This window comes from Balearica regulorum, chromosome 30 (assembly GCF_011004875.1).
Source record: "Balearica regulorum gibbericeps isolate bBalReg1 chromosome 30, bBalReg1.pri, whole genome shotgun sequence".
Taxonomy (NCBI): Eukaryota; Metazoa; Chordata; class Aves; order Gruiformes; family Gruidae; genus Balearica; species Balearica regulorum.
In genome coordinates, this window is record NC_046213.1 from 437,701 (window position 1) to 458,822 (window position 21,122).

At 71.5% G+C, this 21,122-nt stretch overlaps 1 protein-coding gene across 1 annotated transcript; it reads left to right on the plus strand.

Annotated features, from left to right (window-relative positions):
• Window positions 1–3: 3 nt before the first annotated feature.
• Window positions 4–21,122, plus strand: PDE4A (phosphodiesterase 4A). Its single transcript, XM_075737985.1, is given in 16 exon segments — window positions 4–511; window positions 8,051–8,236; window positions 8,772–8,808; window positions 9,035–9,108; window positions 9,235–9,284; window positions 9,921–10,033; window positions 14,981–15,074; window positions 15,817–16,001; window positions 16,102–16,200; window positions 16,744–16,908; window positions 18,420–18,519; window positions 19,234–19,388; window positions 19,502–19,624; window positions 19,740–19,922; window positions 20,772–20,920; window positions 20,922–21,122. Coding segments are annotated over 16 exon segments (2,049 nt in total). The 5' UTR covers window positions 4–236; the 3' UTR covers window positions 20,983–21,122.

Sequence of the window (21,122 nt, forward strand, 5' to 3'; positions counted from 1 at the left end):
GCACGGGGCCATGCGGAGCCCGGGGCCGGGAAGAGCCGCCGCCGCTCCCGCCGCTTCGTATCGCTAGGGACCGGCACCGGCACCGGCACCGGCACCGGGACCGGGTCGGGCACCGGGAGCGGCACCGGGAGCGGCACCGCGTCGGGCACCGGCACCGGCTCCTTTACCGGCACCGGGAGCATCTCGGGGTGCCCGGTTCCACCCCGCCCCCCCCCCCCCCCCCCCCGGTACCGCGGATGATGGAGCCGGTGCCGGGCTCCAGAAAAAGCCTCTCGCTGTCGTTGCCGGTGCCCCGGGAGGGCCCCAGCACCCTGAAGCCCCCCCAGCACCTCTGGCGCCAGCCCCGCACCCCCATCCGCATCCGCCACCGCGGCTTCTCCGACACCGACCGGCACCGGTCCCGGCCCATGGAGCGGGCGGACGCCGTCGACACCGGGGACCGGCCCGGCCTGCGGAAATCCCGCATGTCCTGGCCCTCCTCCCTCCACGGGACCCCCGGCACCGGCAAGCGGTAGGTGACAGCAGCGGGGACCCCCAGCCGGAGCCCCCCGGTATCATCCCCGTACCGGAGGCGGGGACCCCCCCCCCCCCCCCCAGCATCACCCCTGTACCGGAGGCGGCGGGAGGGACCCCACCGCCGTTATACCGGTGCCGGTAGCAGAGGCGGTGACAGGAGCCCCCCCCCAGCATCACCCCGGTACCGGGGACCCCCCCCCGGCGTTACGCTCATCCCGGTACGGTGGTGGCGGGAGGGGGCCGGTGGCCGTGCCGGTGCGGTGGGTGGATCCGGCCCGTGGGCTGCCGTGGGAGCGGGGGCAGCAGCGACACCGGGGGGGTCCCGTCCCGTGGGACCCCCGACCTGACGGACCCTTCTCGGGGTCCCCCACCAGGCACCGGGGATGGCAACGGGGTCACCGGCACCGGCACCGGCGCGGCTGCAGCTCCCGGCTCCATCCCCCCCACCCATGGGTGCCCCGTGGGTGCTGGTCCTGGTGGGGTTTGGGGGGGGGGGGGGGTCCGGGGAACCCCCCCCCCCAACCTGACCGAGGGTGCCTCCATCCCGGCAGGCGCAGTTTCGGGGTTCACCCCTCGCGCCGCCGGCTCTCCCGGGGTGAACCCGCTCCTGGCCACGGCACGGCCACCGTTGGGGCCCTCGGGTGCCGGTGAGGGGTCCCCAGCACGACACCGGGGGCGGGGGCCGCCGTGCCGGTACCTGTGAGATGTGCCAGACCGGGAGATGCTCGATGTCGGGGGGACAGATGCAGCACCCCCAGATTGGGGCCCCCCCCCCCGGGATCTGTCCGACGCCGAGTGCCGGCTCTGCCTGTTCCCGGTCGGGAAGTTTTTTTGGGGAAAACGACTCGGGAACGCGCCGGCGGGTGGTTGTGCTGTGACGGCAGCGTGTGCCGTGCGCCGTGTCCTTCTGGCAGAGCCGAGGGGGCAGCGGCACCTCCGGCTTCGTTAGGGGAGATAATTTATGCGCAGGAGGCTCGGCAGATGGTCGGGACTCGGGGGTTTTATTTCCTTCCTCCTCCTCCTCTTCCTCCCCTCGCGACGGAGTTTTTCCCCCCCACCTCCTCGAGACGGCTGTCGGGCGGCGAGCGGCTGGGGAGGGTGATGGGGCGCGGGCAGCGCCGGCATCCCCCCGGTGAAACCGGGGCTACCGGGACCCCCCCCCTGCCCAAATCCGGGGGGTTGGGATGCTGAACACCCCACCACCACCACCACCGCGGCGTCACATTAAACCCCCATCGGTGAGACCCGGTGGATGGGCAACCCTCCCCCCCTCATCCCGGCATCCCGCTGCCGGCACCGGTGCGGTTCAACCGGGAAGAACCGGCTCAACCCTCGCTTATGGGTTTCTCCCTTCCTGGAGCAATTAGTGTAATTAAGCAAAACGAACGTGAAATCCCAAGCTGGGATTTCACCGAGGAAGAGGCGGATGGCCAGAGTCCGGCTCGCCACGGCAGCGCCAGGATCCGGCCGGCCGTCGCCGGCTCCTGGAGGCTTTTCCCGGGTTCCTGCAGCCCTCGCCCTAATTAATTCCTCCTGCTTTAATTCTTTTCCTTTTCAGAACAAAAATAATAATAATCAAACCGACGCCAACCTCGCGCCGCCGGCGGGTCGTGGTGATGGCGGCAGTGCCGCACGCCGCCCATCGCAGCCCCTCCGGCGTTTATGATGTGCCGTAATCTTTTTTGAGGGGGATGAGTCACCTGCGGCCATTAAAAGTGATTCACGTTTGTCTCCGGCTCCCGGAGCAGATCCCGGTCGGGAGGAAATCCCGCGCCGGCAGGCGAGCCGTGCGCGCCGGCTGCCAGGAATAGCAGGGACGCCCCTTCTCGCCGCCTCCGGGGCCGGCCGGGCGCGCCGGCCGATGCGGCACAGCACGGCACGGTACGGTTCCGTATGGTACGGTTACGCGTGGCGCGGTATGGCGCGTACGGCACGATAGGGGCGTGGTGTGGTACGGTACGGCACAGCATGGTGGCACCGTGCTGGCGGTCCCTCTGCACAGGGAGGTGCCAGCAGCGGCACTGGGCGCAGGGATGTCCCGGCGCTGGTGACTGTCCCCATCCCTGTCTCCCTTCTGGTCTCCAGCTCTTCCTCCTCCCTGACTCCATCCCATCTCTGTGGCCATCCTCATCCTCATCCTCATCCCCATCCCGTCCCCATCCCCATCCCCTTCCTGTCCCCATCCCCATCTCTTCCTCGTCCCCATCTGTCCCCACCCCATCTCCATCCTACTCCCCAACCTTTTCCCATCCCCATCCAGTCTTCCTCCCTGTCCCCATCCCCATCTCTCCCTCGTCCCCATCCCAATTCCCTCCACCCCATCGCCATCCCCGTCCTGTCTCCATCCTTGTCCCCATCCCAGCTCCTTCCCAATCCCATTTCCATCCTCATCCGCATCTCTGTCCCATCTCCGCTCCCATCCTTTTCCCATCCGATCCCCATCCCATCCCCATCCCATCCCATCCCCATCCCCATCCCCATCCCATCCCATCCCCATCCCCATCCCCATCCCCATCCCCATCCCCATCCCATCCCCATCCCCATCCCATCCCCATCCCATCTTATTCCCCATCCCATCCCATCCCATCCCTGTCCCCATCCCCATCCCTATCCCATCCCTGTCCCCATCCCACCCCCATTCCCATCCCATCCCCATCCCATCCCCATTCCCATCCCATCCCCATCCCATCCCCATCCCATCCCTGTCCCCATCCCACCCCCATCCCATCCCATCCCCATCCCATCCTCGTCCCCACCGGGATGAGCCCGGAGCAGCGGGTGCCCAGGGATCGCTGGAGATGATCCAGGGGACCACCACATCCCTCCTGGCTCCGACAGGGAGTGGGGACCCCACTTCTGGGGTGCTGGACCCGCCGGACCCCCCAGATTGCCCTGGCAGGATCCCATCCTGCATCCCAAACTGCGGGGGGAAGGAGCTGGGACCCCCAGCGCACCCTCGGGTCCTCAATTCGCTTGGGATAAACACTCCAAAATGGACACTGGGGACACCAGGGACACGGGGGACACTGGGGACATGGGGGGGGGTCCCCATCCCCGAGGATCCCCAACCCCGCTGCCCCCCCGTCTCTCGCCCAGCGGCTGCGGCTCTTGAGGCGTGAAACAATCCCAATAAAATCCCAAAAAAGCCCTTTTCCTCCCTGGAGCCGGTTGCTAAATTTGCCAGCTGTGAGTCACCCCCCACCCCGCTGCCTGCGCAGCCCCCCCCGGCTCCCCCCCCCCCCCGCCCCCCTCAGCAGCCCCCTGCCAGCCCCGGGGGGCTGGGCGCTGCACCCGATGGGGACCCCACGGGGCCAGGGACCCCCCCCCAGGGTCACCCATGAGGTTGGGGTCCCCTATGGGGCTGGGGGGCTTGGAGCCGGCACAGGAGTGGGGTGGGTGGCACCGTGGGTTGGGGACCCCAGGGGGGTGAGGCCGCTGTGGGGGCGCAGGGTGAGGATGAAGGATGGGGACATGGGCTGGGCTCGTCTGGACCCCCATCTCCTGGGGGTCCATGGGGACGGGGGGTCGGGACCCCCTTCCTTGGGGGGACACGCGGGGTTGGGACCCCCCTCCCCAGGGCTACAGGGGTCGGGACCCCTTTCCTGGGGGGGACACGCGGGGTCGGGACCCCCCTCCCCAGGGCTACAGGGGTCGGGACCCCTTTCCTGGGGGGGACACGCGGGGTCGGGACCCCCCTCCCCAGGGCTACAGGGGTCGGGACCCCTTTCCTGGGGGGGACACGCGGGGTCGGGACCCCCCTCCCCAGGGCCACGTGGGGTCTCTTGCTGCACTGGGAGGGTGCAGGTGGGGGGGGGAGTGCAGGGTTGGGGGGTCTGGGGGGGTTGGGACCCCCATGCGGCCCCTTGGCGGGTTCCCACGGGGGTCCCTGGTGAGTGGGGCTGGGGGGACCCCTGGGAACGGCTCAGGGACCCTGGGGGGGGGGCACAGGGAGCCCCAGGCTGGGCGCAGGGACCCTCGGGGGGGCGCAGGGACCCTCGGGGGGGGCACAGGGACCCCCAGGCTGGGAGCAGGGACCCTCGGGGGGGGCACAGGGACCCTTGGGGGGGCTCAGGGACCCCCAGGCTGGGCGCAGGGACCCTCGCACAGACCCCAGGAACACCCAGGTGGGACCCAGGGACCCCGGGGGGGGGGTGGGGGGGCTCAGGACCCTCCATCCACTTCCCCCCCCCCCCCCACCTCCGCGAAGCCTCGGGCCGGTCCCTCCCCCCCCCTCCAGCGGCGGGCGGTCCCGGGGCGGCACCGGGGGCTGGGCCCCCCCGTACCCCGCCCCCCCCGGGCCCGGCCCCCCCCCCCGCCGCCCTCTCACCCCGTCCCCGCCGCTGCCATGGCCGGGGAGCGGCGGGGGCTGCAGCCGCCCCGTTCCCCCCTTTTCCGCCTGGGGGGGTACTGGGGGGGGGCAGAGGACGAGACTTTCCTGCCCGTCCCCCCCCCCCGCCTCTGCCCCCCCCGGCGGGTCCCCCACCTTCCTCCGCCGCCTCCGCCTCAACCGCAGCATCCAGGAGCGGCACCGCAGGATGCGGGGCAGGTAACGGGGGACACCCCCCCCCCAAAAAAAACACACCCCCACCCCCGGCCCTCCCGGGACCCCCTAACCCCCCCCTCGGTACCCTGGAACCCCCCCGGACCCCGGGGGTGCTGCACGACCACCCACCCCCCGGTACAGACCCCCCGGTACAGACCCCCGGTACGGACCCCCCCCCGGTACGGACCCCCCCCGGTACGGACCCCCCGGTACAGACCCCCCCGGTACAGACCCCCCCCGGTACGGACCCCCTCCGGTACGGACCCCCTCCGGTACAGACCCCCCGGTACAGACCCCCCGGTACAGATCCCCCGGTACAGACCCCCCCCGGTACGGACCCCCCGGTACAGATCCCCCGGTACAGACACCCCCCCGGTACAGACACCCCCCGGTACGGACCCCCCCGGTACAGACACCCCCCCCCCGGTACAGACACCCCCCCGGTACAGACCCCCCCCGGTACAGACCCCCCCCGGTACGAAGAACCCCCCCGTCCCGGTACGGGCACCGCCCCCCCCGGAAGGAAGGGGGGGCTGCTCGGGTCCTTTGCGGGATGGGGGGGCAGTGGGGTCAAAGGTCAGAGTATGGGGGGGGCTTTCGGGGAGGGCAAGGCCACCCCCGCCCCCCAAGTGGGGCTGCCCGTCCCCATGGGGATGGGGGACCCCCAGTGCTGGGGGGGCTCTAAGTGCCCCCCCCCGGGCTAGACTCGGGGGGTGTCAGGTCAAGCCCCCCCATAAGCAACAGCCCCCCCAAAGCTGCTCTATCACCCCCCCCCAGCACCCCCCCAGGGGGGACACGGTCTCGGGGGCCACCGTGGGAAGCGGGGGGCCCCCCCCGGCCGCTCGTCCCGGGGCGGCTCGTTAGAGGAAGCCGGTAGAGGAAGGGGGGGGGCCCAGGGCGGGAGCACCCCCGGGTGTCCCCCCACGCACCCATGGAGCCGGGGGGCACCCAGGGGGCCGGCGGCAGGAGACCCCCCCTGGGGACCGAGCGGGGGGCGCTGGCGGTGAGGTAAGGGGGGGCAGGGGGGAGCTCCCCGGGGCGGGGGGACAGGGACACCCCCTGTACCCGGTTTGGGGGGACACACACAAGGACCCCCCTGTGCCCATGCTGGGCGGGGGGGACGGGACACAGGGACCCCCCGATGCCCAGGAGGGGGAACAGGCCCCCCCTTTGCGGTGGGACAGGACCACCCCCCCCCCCCCAGGTTTCGGGGGACAGGGGTGTCTCCCATGCCTAGGCCTAAAGGGGGGGGGTCCCTTTGTGAGCCCCCTCCCTCAAACAGTGGCCCTTGGGTGCCACCCGGCTGCCTGGGGACCCCCCGATAACGGCGGGGGGGGGGCTGGGGGGGGGGCAGGAGGACTGGGTTCCTTCTACCGCCCAGGGGGAAGTGGGCAACGGTTGGAGGGGGGAGGGGATAACGGGGAGCCCCCCCACCCCCCCCCTTTCCCCACAGGGGTCTTGAAACTGGGGGGTCCTGGTCGTGGCGTTGGGGGTCCCCAGGGTGCCTGGCACTGGGGGTCCCAGCAAAGATACAGGAGCACAGGGAGGGGGGGGGCGGTACCGGGGGGGTCCTGGGGTGCACGGTCCTGGGGGACCCCAGCGCCGGGGGGGGAGCACGGTTTGGGGGTCACAGGGCACAGGGGTCGTGGGGGTCCCAGCGTTGGGGGGTCCCAGTGTTGGGGGGGTCCCGGTGGTGAGGGATCCTGGGGCACAAGGCTCCCAGGGGTGCTGGTGCTGGGGAGGGGGGTGTCTCGGTGTTGAGGGGTCCTGGGGCACAAAGCTCCCGGGGGTCCCAGTGTTGGGGGGTCCCAGGGGTCTCGGTGCCGGGGGGTCCCAGTTCCGGGGGGGGGGGGTGTCCCAGGGCACAAGGCTCCTGGGGGTCCCATTCCTGGGGGGTCCTGGTATCGGGGGGGTCCCAGGGCACCAGGCTCCCAGAGATCCCCTGTATTGAGGGGGGTGTCCCGTTACGGGGGGGCTCCCGGCTGCCACAGTCGGGTGCCCGGGGCGGGTGCCTGGATCCGTCCCTGGGCCCCGCCCCCCCCCCAGCACCCACTGCCCCCCCCCGCCGGGTCCCGCCGCCATGCGGTGTCCCTTCGGCGAGGAGGACGTGGGGGGGCACCCGCTCGGCACGACCCTCAGGTGGGGGCACACGGCTGGGGGCGGGGGGGGATGCAGGGGGGCACCGGGGGGTCCCCACCCCAGGGTGGGGGGGCACCCAGGCTCCAGGACCCCCGTTCCCGGGGCACAGCCCAGCCCCCCCGTCCTTGTCCCCGTCCTGTCCCCCGCTGCGGCTGCCCTCGGTGGGGCTGGGGGTGCCCCCACCCATGGGTGCTACTGCACCCACAGGGGCACCCAGTGGTGTCGCGGTGCACCTGCAGGCGCCAGCGCTGGGCGTTGCTGTCCCCTGTGCCGCGACGGGGCCCTCCGTATCGCGACGGGGCCCTCTGTATCGCGACGGGGTCCCGTATCGCGACAGGGTCCCGTATCGCGACGGGGCCCGCGGGATCGGTGGCGGCTTCCCCGCGGCGAAAGGTCGCGGCGGAAACCCAAGACAGCGGCTAAGGTTAGGCGCCGCTGCCCAGCGCGGTGACGCCGTGGTGACTCGGTGCCACTCGGTGCCACGGCGTCCGGGGCGCGCGGGGACTGGCACCGGCGAGCACGTGGTGACGCCGGTGAGCACGTGGTGACACCGGTGCACGCGGTGACACCGGCGTGAACGGTGAACACCCGTGCGCACGGTGACACCGGCGTGCGCGGTGACGCCGGCACCGGCTCGCACAACCGCCGCCAGGAAGGTCTGGCAGCGCGCGGGCAGGCAGGCAGCGTGGCACGGTCACCGCCACCACCGTGGCACGGTCACCGCCGCTGCCACCGGCGCCAACCCCGCGGGGATCCGGTGCCCCGTTGCCGCGCCGCGTGCCGGGAGGGGCTCTGTGTGTGGGGGGGGGGCTGTGTGTGTCCCCCAGCCTGACCCCCGTCCCCCCCTCACAGCTTCGAGGTGGAGAATGGCCCCTCGCCGGGCCGGAGCCCGCCGGACCCCCAGGCCAGCCCGGGGCTGGTGCTGCTCCCCGGGGGTCCCCCCGGCCAGCGCCGCGAGTCCTTCCTCTACCGCTCCGACAGCGACTACGACGCCTCCCCCAAGAGCATGTCCCGCAACTCCTCCATCGCCAGCGAGGCGTGAGTACGGCCCCCCCCCCCGCCCCGGGACCCCCCCGGCATCCCTCCCGGACCCCCAGCGCCCTTCCACGGCCCCCCTGGGGTCTGGGTGCCACGGGGAACCCCCACATTCCCCCTGGAGATCCCCCAGTACGCCCAGAGCCCCCCAGGGACCCCCCTCATCCCGCTGACCCCCCCTCCATCCTCCTGGAGACCCCCCACCATTCCCCTAGGGGACCCCCTGATATCCCCCAGGGACCCCCCATCCCTCCACATTCCCCCCCCCCCAAATTTTCCCCTGGGGAGTCGCTGCCTTCCCCTTGGAGACCCCCCAACATGCCCCTACAGACCCCCCCTCCATCCCCCCCGGGACCCCCCTTTGTATCCCCCAGGAGACCCCCCAATATCCCTCTGGGGACCCCCCAGGTACCCCCCCCATCCCCTTGGAGACCCCCTAACTACCCCCCAGGGACCCCCTGTGGACCATGGTCCCCCCCCAGGGTGGGTGGGGGGCCAGGGGGGCCCACTGACACCCCCCCCCCCATTTCTCTTCCAGCCACGCCGAGGACCTGATTGTCACCCCCTTTGCCCAGGTAGGGCTGGGGGGTCCCCGGGGGGGTGGGGGGTGCAGGATTGGGCCCTCTGTCCCCAACCCCTATAGGGGGAGGTCGGCGGGGGGGGGGGGCTGGCCCTGATGCTCAGGGTTTGGGTGATGCCTGCGGCAGATTTGGGGTCCCTGGGTGGGGGGTGTCCCCCTCTATGTGTCCTTGACCCCCCCCATGCCACCCCCTTCCCCTGTGTCCGTGTCCCCCCCCCCAGGTGCTGGCGAGTCTCCGCAGCGTCCGCAGCAACTTTTCCATCCTGGCAAATGTCCCCACCCCCACGTCCAGCAAGTGAGTGACCTTGACCTTGACCTTGACCCTAACCTTGACCCCCCCCAACCCCTTTTAGGGGCGGGGGGTGTGTGTCCCAGCCAGCTCTGACCCCCCCCCCCCATGTTGTCCCCCCCTCCCCGGCAGGCGGTCGCCCATCGGCTCCCAGCCCCCCCTCTGCAAGGCCACGCTCTCCGGTAAGGGGGGGTCAGGGCTGGGGGGGGGGCTGAGGGGGGTCGACCCCTGAGCTTGGAGGATTTGGGGGGGTTTGGGGGGATTTTGGGGAAGGGGGGGGGGGGGAAACTGCTTGTGTCCCTGTCCCGCCGGGGAAACTGAGGCACGGGGCTGGCAGCCCCCATCTCCCCCAGTCCCCAGGGGTCCCCACAGCCCCACGGGGGGTCCCAGCACCCCCCCCCATTCCTGAGGGTCCCTGCAGCCCCCATCCCTGGGGGGGGTCCCCATCCCCTGGGGAGGATCCCTGCAGCCCCCCCCCCCCCCAGCCCCGGGGCAGGTCCCTGCACCCACAGCCCCAGGGGGGTCCCTGCATCCCCCCCATCCCCGGGGGGGGGGGTCCCCACAGCCCCAGGGGGGTCCCCGCATCCCCCCCATCCCCGGGGGGGTCCCCACAGCCCCAGGGGGGTCCCCGCATCCCCCCCATCCCCAGGGGGGTCCCCACAGCCCCAGGGGGGTCCCTGCATCCCCCCCAGCCCCGGGGGGGGGGTCCCCACAGCCCCAGGGGGGTCCCCACATCCCCCCCATCCCCGGGGGGGGTCCCCACAGCCCCCCCCATCCCTGACCCGGGAGTCTGGGGCGGTGGCTGCCCCCCCCCGCAGAGGAGACGTCCCAGCAGTTGGCCCGGGAGACGCTGGAGGAGCTGGACTGGTGCCTGGACCAGCTGGAGACCCTCCAGACCCACCGCGCCGTCAGCGAGATGGCGTCCAACAAGGTGCGCCCCGGCACGGGGACGGCCACCGGCACCGGGACGCACCGCGGCGTCACACGGGGACGGGGATACACCGTGGCGTGGGACCGGGATGGGGACAGGAGCCCGGCTCTGCCATGGATTTGGGGACGGGACCCCGCTGTGCCGTGGATTTGGGGACGGGACCCCAGCTCCATCGTGGGGACAGGGATGGGGATGGGACCCTGGCTGTGCCGTGGATTTGGGGATGGGACCCCGGCTCCATCGTGGGGACGGGGATGGGGATGGGACCCCGGCTCTGCCGTGGATTTGGGGATGGGACCCCGGCTCCATCGTGGGGACGGGGATGGGGATGGGACCCTGCTGTGCCGTGGATTTGGGGACGGGACCCCAGCTCTGCCGTGGATTTGGGGATGGGACTCTGGCTGTGCCGTGGATTTGGGGACGGGACCCCGGCTCTGCCGTGGATTTGGGGATGGGACCCCGCTGTGCCGTGGATTTGGGGACAGGACTCTGGCTGTGCCGTGGATTTGGGGACAGGACCCCGCTGTGCCGTGGATTTGGGGATGGGACTCTGGCTGTGCCATGGATTTGGAGATGGGACCCCGGCTGTGCCATGGATTTGGGGATGGGACTCTGGCTGTGCCGTGGATTTGGGGGCGGGACCCCGGCTGTGCCATGGATTTGGGGACGGGACTCTGGCTGTGCCGTGGATTTGGGGACGGGACCCCGGCTGTGCCGTGGATTTGGGGACAGGACCCCGCTGTGCCGTGGATTTGGGGACAGGACTCTGGCTGTGCCATGGATTTGGGGATGGGACTCTGGCTGTGCCATGGATTTGGGGATGGGACCCCGGCTGTGCCGTGGATTTGGGGACGGGACTCTGGCTGTGCCGTGGATTTGGGGACAGGACTCTGGCTGTGCCGTGGATTTGGGGATGGGACCCCGGCTGTGCCGTGGATTTGGGGACGGGACTCTGGCTCCGCCGTGGGGACAGGGCCAGCAGGTTTTGGTGTCGGGGACGGGGGGGCTGGTGGCAGCAGGGGGTTGGGGACGGTGGCCGGGGGCTGCGTGGGGTCCCTGGCAGTTGTGCTGGTGTTGTTGATGCTGGCGGTGGCCGTTCTGGTACCGGTGGTTATGTCGGTGGTTGTCGGCCGTGGCAGCGCCGGTGGCAGCGGCTGCGTCAGGGGTGTCGGTGGCACCGGTGCTGGTGCCAGGAGTTGTGCTGTGGTTGGTGGCGGTGGCAGCGCCGGTGGGGCCGGTGCCAGCGGCTGCGTCGGTGTCGGTGACGCTAGCGGTGGTGCCAACGGTGCCGGCGGTGCCGGTTGTGCCGATGCCGCCGGTGCCAGCAGTCGTGTCGGTGCTGGTGGCGCCAGGGCCGGTGGCCGCGGTGGCCGTGGGTGCCGGTGCCGGTGCCGTAGCCGGCGGTGCCGGATCGTGCCCCCCCCGCCCCGGTGTGGCGTGTCCCCACGTCCCCGTGGGCCCGTCACCCCTGTGCCCCCACCCCAGCGTGGGGGGGCTCCTGTCCCAGTGCGGGGGGGGTCTGGGGGGGGCCCTGGCCCTTTGGGGGGGGGGCTGGCACGTTGGGGGTGACCCCTGGGGGTCCCCACAGGGGGTCACTCGTGGGGGTCCCCAGCAGCCCCCCCAAAGTCTGCCCCCCCCCCCCGGCGCTGCGGCGGGGCCGTGACCGTGGCCGTGACCGTGGCCGTGACCGTGGCCGTGGCCGTGGCCGTGGCCGGGGGGGGCCGTGGGCAGGGCCGGGGGGAGGAGCGAGGCCCCGCAGCCCCGCGCAGGCGTGCGGCCCCCCCCACCCCCCCCCCCCCGCCCGGCGCTCCGCGGCCTCCGCAGCCCCGACGGGACCCCACGGTCCCCACCCCCCCCCCCGGGCACCCCAAGGCCCCCCCGGAACCCCCCGCGACCCCCTGCCCGCCCCCCGCCCCCCCCCCCGCATCCTCCCGCATCCTCCCGCATCCTCCCCATCCCTGCCGGACACTCCCGCATCCCGGCTCCCCCCCCCCCAATCCCCCCCCATCAGCGTGTGTCCCCCCCCCCAGCATCCCCACTTTCCCCCCAGCCCCCCCCCAGCACCCCCCGAGCCCCCCCCCGCCCCCCCCCAGCCCTCTGCGTCCTCTCCCCGCCCCCCCCCGGGCCCTTCCCCGCCCCCCCCGGCCCCCCCCCGGCCCCGCACCCCTCGATGGGCTCCGGGGGCTCCCGCTGACCCCCCCCCACCCGGGGGGGGGGGGGGAGGAGCTGCAGGGCCCCGGGGGGGGGGGGCTTCAGCCTCCGGAGCAGGGGGGGAGGGGAGCGATGTGAGGGACCCCCCCGGGCAGGCGCAGCGCCGGGGGGGGGGGGGGGGGGCTGGCGGTGCCCTCCCAAGCCAGGGGGGGGCCTTGGTTCCCCCCCCCCCCGGGTCCCACCATGCCAAGGGCCCCCCCGCACCCCACCGCCTCCCCCGGGCCTTGAGGGGGTGCTTGGGGAGGGGGGGTGGGTAACCAGGGAGCCCCGGTTCCCTTGGGGTGGCGGGGGGGGCCCAGCACCCCCAGCCGACCCCCCCGCGGCCGGAAAATGCCCTTGGTGGATTTTTTCTGCGAGACCTGCGCCAAGCCCTGGCTGGTGGGCTGGTGGGACCAGGTAAGGGGGGGCACGGGGGGGGCGGGGGGCACGTTTGACCTTCTTCTTCCCCCCCACCCCCCCCCCCCCAATGTCATGGCGGGACCCCCCGAGCCAGCCGCGGGGGTGTCACCCCCCTTCCCTGCATGGTGTCCCCCTGGCTTGGGGGGGGACTGGGGGGGGGCCATTCGGGCACGCGTGGCCCCGTCGGACAGGGTCTGCGCTTTGGGGGGGGGTGGGGGGGGGCAGCCCCCCCAGTTTGTGTTTTGGGGAGGGCTGCACCGTCACGCAGAGACCCGGCAAACTCATGACACGGGGCACCAAGTTGAGGGTGGTCCCCTGGGGGGGTGGGGGGGGTTTGGAGGAGCCGCCCCCCCCCCCCCCCGCGTGGCACAGCAGGGGTTAAACCCCCCCCCCCATGACACCCCCCCCCCCGGGACCGGGATGGGGCAGTTGCTATGGAGACTGCGGTTGCCATGGAGATTGGGTGGAGGGTCCTGATTGGCTGATGGGGGAGGGATGCGGGTGATGCTCTTCCCCCCCCCCCCCCAGTGTTGGGGGCAATGGGGGGGGGGCTGGGGTAAATGGGGGGGGGAGCAGCCCGCACCCCCTCGCCCCGGGATGGGGCCCCCCAGGATGGGGGGGGGGCGGGGGGGGGGCAGCTCCCCCTGGGGGGGCAATGGGGGGTCTGGGGGTCGTTGGGGGGGGGGGATGCCTGGGTCCCCCCTGAAGTGCTGGAGGGGTCCCCGGGGGGGGGGGCCTGGACGCCTGTGTTCCCCGGGGGGGGGGGGACACGGGGACACTCAGGTGGGGACCCCCAGCCCCCCTCAGCCTGGGGGTGCTGAAGGCCCCGCGCCCCCCCCAGCCCCCCCCGGCCCCGCAGCTGCTGCCGAGGGATGAGTCACTGCGGGGGGGGGGGGGCAGCATCCGGGCCCCGCTCAAGGACAGCGAGGACTCGGGGGGCACGGGGCACCCCCCCCCCTGCTGCCGCAGCACCCCCCGGGGCGGGGGGACACCCCTGGGTGCCCCCGGCTGGGGACGGTCCTTGGGGCCGGGACAGCAGCTGGAAGCACCGGTGGCTCCCAGTGTCCCCCCAGTGCCACCAGTGTGTCCCCCCCAATGGTGGGGGGGGGGGCACGGAGCCTCTGGGCTTCCCTGGGGTGAAGCTGTGCTGGCCCCGTCCCCGTCCCTGTCCCTGGCCCCATCCCTGGCCCCGTCCCCATCCCTGGCCCCGGCCCCTTCCCATGTCCCTCCCATCCCTGTCCCCATGTCCCTCCCATCCCTGTCCCCATGTCCCTCCCAGCCCTGTCCCCATGTCCCTCTTGTCCCCATCCCTGTCCCCATCCCTGTCCCCATCCCTGTCCCCATGTCCCTCTTGTCCCCATCCCTGTCCCCATGTCCATCCCAGCCCTGTCCCCATGTCCCTCTTGTCCCCAGCCCTGTCTCCTTCCCTGTCCCCAACCCCTTCCCATACTTGTCCCCTTCCTCATCCTGTCCCCATCCCTGTCCCCATCCTGTCCCCGTGTCCATCCCTGTCCCTATCCCATCCCTGTCCTCATCCTTTTCCCCATGTCCATCCCCATCCCATCCCCGTTCCTGTCCCCATCCCCATCCTTGTCCCCATCCTGTCTCTGTCCCCATTCCCATGTCCATCCCTGTCCCCATCCCCGTCCCCATCCCTGTCCCCATGTCCATCCCATCCCCATGTTCATCCCGTCCCCATGTCCATCCCGTCCCCATCCCGTCCCCATGTCCATCCCATCCCCATGTCCATCCCGTCCCCATGTTCATCCCGTCCCCATCCCCATCCCCGTCCCCATGTCCATCCCCATCCCCATGTCCGTCCCCATCCCTGTCCCCATCCCGTCCCCATGTCCATCCTGTCCCCATGTTCATCCCGTCCCCATCCCCGTCCCCATGTCCATCCCATCCCCATGTCCATCCCATCCCCATGTCCATCCCATCCCCATGTCCATCCCATCCCCATCCATCCCGTCCCCATGTCCATCCCGTCCCCATGTCCATCCCATCCCCATCCCGTCCCCATGTCCATCCCATCCCCATGTCCATCCCGTCCCCATCCATCCCGTCCCCATCCCTGTCCCCTGGGGCCGACGGGACGGGGGTGTCCTGGCCAGACTGGGACCCCCCATCCCACCTCAGGGTGTTCGTCCCTCTCCAGGGTCCCACCCCAGGGCCGGGGGGGTGATGTGGGGTCCTGGGGCTCGGGGTGGGGGGCAGGGGGTGCCCCAGGGCCGGGGGGGTGATGTGGGGTCCTGGGGCTCGGGGTGGGGGGCAGGGGGTGTCCCAGAGCCGGGGGGGGTGATGTGGGGTCCGTCCCTCACCCCCCCGCCCCCCCAGTTCAAGAGGATGCTGAACCGGGAGCTGACCCACCTCTCCGAGATGAGCCGCTCCGGCAACCAGGTCTCCGAGTACATCTCCAGCACCTTCCTCGGTGAGCCCCCCAACGCCCTGGGGACCCCCCCGGCCCCGGGACCCCCCCAGACCCCCCGAAACCCCCAGAGACCCTCCCCCAGCCCCCCCGGACCCCCCCAGACCCCCCAAAACCCCCAGAGACCCTCCCCCGGACCCCCCCTGAAACCCCCAGGGACCCCCCCAGACCCCCAGGGACCCCCTGGGACCCCCCCCAGCCCCCAGAGACCCCCCCCAGCCCTCCGGGGACCCCTAAAGACCCCCCAGGGACACCCCCCCCCCAGATGCCCTGCGCCCCCCCCATCCCTTAAGCGTGCACGTCGCACGCACATCCCTTTAAACGCGCAGCCCGCGCACACACTGCTCGTGTGTGCTCCCTTGCACGAGCGTCCCTTGCACGCGTGTCCCACGCACATGCGCGCTCACGTGTGCTCCCTTGCACGCGCGTCCCTTAAACGTGCATCTCTCGCACGTGCCTCCCGTGCACGCTCAACGCGTCCTCCCTCGCGCCCATCCCTTGCACACCCATCCCTTGCACACCTGTCCCTCCTTGCACGCCCATCCCTTGCACACCCATCCCTTGCACACCCATCCCTCCCTCCCCCCCCCTTCCACGCCACCCCTCGCGCCCGTCCACGCTCCCTCGCACGCTGCGGGGGGGGTGTGTGTGTGTGTGTGGGGTGGGTGCTCCCGGGCGTGCCCGTGCCCCCCCTCCCGACCCGTCCCCGTGGGTGGGGGTGTGTGGGTGCGTGTGCCCCCCCCAGACAAGCAGCACGAGGTGGAGATCCCGGCCCCCGGCCCCAAGGAGCGGGAGAAGAAGCGGCGGCAGCCCCCCCCCCCCATGGGGCAGATCAGTGGGGTGAAGAAGTTGCCCCCCGGCTCCTGCCCCGGCGGCTCCGGCGTCCCCCGTTACGGCGTCAAGACCGACCGGGAGGAGCTGCTGGGCAAGGTGATGGGGTTCACCGGGATGGGACGGGGGGGGGTCTGTGCTGTACCCCCCCACACACACACCCCCCCACACACCCCCCACACCCCCCTGCACCCCCCAGGAGCTCGACAGCCTCAACAAGTGGGGCCTGAACATCTTCCGCGTCTCCGAATATTCCAACAACCGCTCGCTCAGCTGCATCATGTACACGATATTCCAGGTACGGACCCCCCCCCAGACCCCCCCAGACCTCCCAGATACCCCCAAACCCCTCCAGGTCCCCCCAGACCCCTTCAGACCCTCCCAAACCCTCCCAAACCCCCTCTGACCCCTTCAGACCCCCCCAAACCCTCCCAAATCCCCCCAGACCCCCCCAAACCCCCCCAGACCCCTTCAGACCCCCCAGACCCCCAAATCCCCCCAGACCCCCCCAAACCCCCCCAGACCCCTTCAGACCCCCCCAAACCCCCCCAAATCCCCCCAGACCCCTTCAGACCCCCCCAAAACCCCCAAATCCCCCCAGACCCCCCAAATCCCCCCAGACCCCCCCAAACCCCCCCAGACCCCTTCAGACCCCCCCAAATCCCCCCAAATCCCCCCAACCCCCCCCAGACCCCTTCAGACCCCCCCAAACCCCCCCAACTCCCCCCAGACCCCTTCAGACCCCCCCAGACCCCCCTATCCCCCCCCCTTCCCCAGATCCCTGGGTCCTCTGGGACCCCCCCTGGGTGGGGGTCTGAGCATCCCCCCCCCCCCGGATCAGGAGCGGGAGCTGGTGAAGACCTTCAAGATCCCGGTGGAGACGTTGCTGACCTACACCTTGACCTTGGAGGACCACTACCACGCCGACGTCGCCTACCACAACAGCCTGCACGCCGCTGACGTCATGCAGTCCACCCACGTCCTGCTGGCCACCCCCGCCCTCGACGTGAGCCCCCGACCCGGCGTGGGGTGGGGGGGACCCAGCGTGGGGTGGTGGGACCTGCTATGGGGTTGGGGGACCCATCGTGGGGTGGTGGGAGCCAGCGTGGGGTGGTGGGACCTGCTATGGGGTGGGGGGACCCAGCGTGAGGTGGTGGGAGCCAGCATGGGGTGGTGGGACCTGCTATGGGGTGGGGGGACCCATCATGGGGTGGTGGGAGCCAGCGTGGGGTGGTGGGACCTGCTATGGGGTGGGGGGACCCATCATGGGGTGGTGGGAGCCAGCGTGGGGTGGTGGGACCTGCTATGGGGTGGGGGGACCCAGCGTGAGGTGGTGGGAGCCAGCGTGGGGTGGTGGGACCTGCTATGGGGTGGGGGGGATCCAGCGTGGGGTGGTGGGAGCCAGCGTGGGGTGGTGGGACCTGCTATGGGGTTGGGGGACCCATCGTGGGGTGGTGGGAGCCAGCGTGGGGTGGTGGGACCCAGCGTGGGGTGGTGGGAGCCAGCGTGGGGTGGTGGGACCTGCTATGGGGTGGGGGGACCCAGCGTGGGGTGGTGGGAGCCAGCGTGGGGTGGTGGGACCTGCTATGGGGTGGGGGGGACCCAGCGTGGGGTGGTGGGAGCCACTGTAGGGTGGTGGGACCCAGCGCGGGGTGGTGGGACCTGCCGTGGGGTAGGGGGAACCTGCCATGGGGTGGAGGGACCCATCGTAGGGTGGTGGGACGCAGCGTGGGGTGGTGGGACCCGCCATGGGGTGGGGGAACCCAGCGTGGGGTGGTGGGACGCAGCGTGGGATGGTGAGACCTGCCATGGGGTGGTGGGACCCATCGTGGGGTGGGGGGACCCGGCGTGGGGTGGTGGGACCTGCCATGGGGTGGTGGGACCTGCCATGGGGTGGTGGGACCCATCGTGGGGTGGTGGGACCATCCCCTGGGGGCGATGGAGGCGTTGGGGTGTAGGAGGGGGTTTGGGGTGGGGTGGGGTGGTTGGGGGGGGATTTGGGGGTGGGGGGGATCGTCTTGAGGTGCTGGGGACAGCAGGTGATGGGGTCCCCAAATGTTGGGGTCCCCAAATGCCATGGTCCCCAGATATTGGGGTGCCCAAATGTCATGGTCACAAGAAACCAAGGTCCCCAGATGTTGGGGTCCCCAGATGTTGGGGTCCCAAGACACCGGGGTCCCTCAATGTCGGGATCCTGAAATATTGGGGTCCCCGGGCACTGGGATCCTAAAATAACGGGGTGCTGGGATGCTAAGGTGCTGAGATTTGGGGAGGGGGTCCCTCGATATCGGGGTCCCTGGGTGCTGGGGGGGGTCCCTGGGTGTTGGGGTGCCCGGTGTCCCCAGCCATCGGGATTTCCGGGCGCTGGGACGTCGCACTCCCAAGATCCGGGGCTCCCCAGTTTTTAGGGTTCCCCCGGCGGGGACCCCGGGGTGGGGACACACACACGCACGCACGCACACACACGTGTGTTTTTTGGGGTGCTGGGGCGGGTGCTGAGGGCGCCCGGTGCCGCAGGCGGTGTTCACCGACCTGGAGATCCTGGCAGCCCTCTTCGCCGCCGCCATCCACGACGTCGACCACCCCGGCGTCTCCAACCAGTTCCTCATCAACACCAGTGAGTGCAACCACCGGGGCGGGCCTCGCACGCGCGTCCCCGTCTCCTCGCACGCGCGTCGCCGTCTCCTCGCACGCGCGTCCCCGTCTCCTCGCACGCGCGTCCCCGTCTCGCAGAAACGGGGCATCTCGCACGCACACGCCGTGCTGCCCGTGTCTGGGCGTGCACGAGCTGCCTCCCGCGCGCCTCCTGTCCCGCACATGCACACTGTCTCGCACGCGGTCTTGCATGCGCGTGTCGTCTCGCACGCGTGTATCATCTGGCACACGTGCGCGCTGTCTCGCACGATGCGTACGGGCGCCTGTCTTGCACGCGCCTGTCTTGCACGCGTGCAGTCTTGCATCCGCACACCGTCTCGCACACGCGTGTCATCTTGCACGCGCACGCTGCCTTGCACGTGCCCATCATCCTGCACGCGTGCGTCACCTTGCACACGTGCGCCCTCGCGCACACGCCTGCCGTCCCGCGCGCGCTTGTCCTCTCACGCAGCCTTGCGCGCGCGCGCGTCACCTCGCACGCGTCCACTCTTGCACACGCGCCCTCTCGCACGTGCCAGTCGTCCTGCGCACGCTCGTCCTCCTACTCAGCCTCGCGCGCCCGTCGCCTCGCGCCCGTGCGCCGTCTCGCCCGTCGCCTTCCCGCCCGCGCGGGTCACCACCTCATGCCCACGCGCGGATCACCTCGCACGCGCGCGTGTGTCCGTGCCCCCCCCAGACTCGGAGCTGGCGCTGATGTACAACGACGAGTCGGTGCTGGAGAACCATCACCTGGCCGTGGGCTTCAAGCTGCTGCAGGAGGAGAACTGCGACATCTTCCAGAACCTCAGCAAGCGCCAGCGCCAAACCCTCCGCAAGATGGTCATCGACATGGTAGGACCCCCCCAAAAAAATAATAATAATAAAATAATAATAATAAACCCCACCTGGGGAAGAGGGGGGGTCGCATCCTGACACCCCCCCCACGTGCGCCTCGGCTTCTTCAGGTCCTGGCCACCGACATGTCCAAGCACATGAGTCTCTTGGCCGACCTCAAGACGATGGTGGAGACCAAGAAGGTGACGAGTTCTGGGGTGCTGCTGCTGGACAACTACACCGACAGGATCCAGGTCTGGGGTGGGGGGGTCCCGGGGTGGGGGGGGGTGTGGGTGTGGGGGGGGTCCTGGGTGGTCTCCAGGGTTGGCTGACGGGTCGAGGCCGGGGGGGTGGGTCGATTCTCGGCAGGTGCTGAGGAACATGGTGCACTGCGCGGATCTGAGCAACCCCACGAAGCCGCTGGCGCTGTACCGGCAGTGGACGGAGCGGATCATGGAGGAGTTCTTCCGGCAGGGAGACCGGGAGCGGGAGCGCGGGATGGAGATCAGCCCCATGTGCGACAAGCACACCGCCTCCGTCGAGAAGTCCCAGGTACGGGGGGGGGACACACACGGGGGGGGGGGACGGACACATGGCAGGGGGCCTCGTGCAAAGGCGTTGCACGGGGATGGGGAGATGCGGTGTCTCCGAGCACGGGCATCCCATGGGGACGGGGACCCCCCCGGTGCCACCCCCGTGGCCCCACGCAGCATCCTGGGGTACCAGATGGGGACAGGGACCCCCCCCGGTGCCACCCCCGTGACCATGACGGGGTGACCCATGGGGACAGGGACCCCCGGTCCCACCACAATGTCCCCAAACTGGGTGTCCCATGGGGTAAAGGACCCCCGGTGCCACCCCCCCCGTCCCAAACTGGGTGCTCCATGGGGAAGGGAACCCAAGTGCCACCCCCCCGTCCCAAACTGGGTGCTCCATGGGTCCAGGGACCCCCAGTGCCACCCCCCCGCCCCAAACTGGGTGCTCCATGGGGCAGGGACCCTTGGTGCCACCCCCCGCCCCAAACTGGGTGCTCCATGGGTCCAGGGACCCCCCAGTGCCACCCCCCCGTCCCAAACTGGGTGCTCCATGGGGCAGGGACCCTTGGTGCCACCCCCCGCCCCAAACTGGGTGCTCCATGGGGCAGGGACCCCCAGTGCCACCCCCCCGTCCCAAACTGGGTGCTCCATGGGGCAGGGACCCTTGGTGCCACCCCCCGCCCCAAACTGGGTGCTCCATGGGGCAGGGACCCCCAGTGCCACCCCCCCGTCCCAAACTGGGTGCCCCATGGGTCCAGGGGGGCGAATCCAGCGCTGGCACCGGGTCCATCTCCCTGGGGCGTCATCGTCCCCCCCCACACACACCCCCCGCGTGTCCCCCCCATGTGTGTCCCCCCCCCCCAAGGTGGGCTTCATCGACTACATCGTGCACCCGCTGTGGGAGACCTGGGCCGACCTGGTGCACCCGGACGCCCAGGAGATCCTGGAGACGCTGGAGGAGAACCGGGACTGGTACCACAGCCGCGTGCCCCCCCACAGCCCCTCGCCCCCCCCTGCCGCCGCCACCGCCACCGCCGCCTCGTCCCCCCCCCAGCACCGCTTCCGTTTCGACCTGACGCTGGAGGAGGATGAGGATGGGCAGGATCTGGCCCTTTACCCCCCCCCTCCGCCATGGGACACCCCCGGTCTCACCCATCAACCCTACGTTACCCCCCCGGAGCAGCCCCCCGGGAGACCCCCCGAGGAGGAGGAGGAG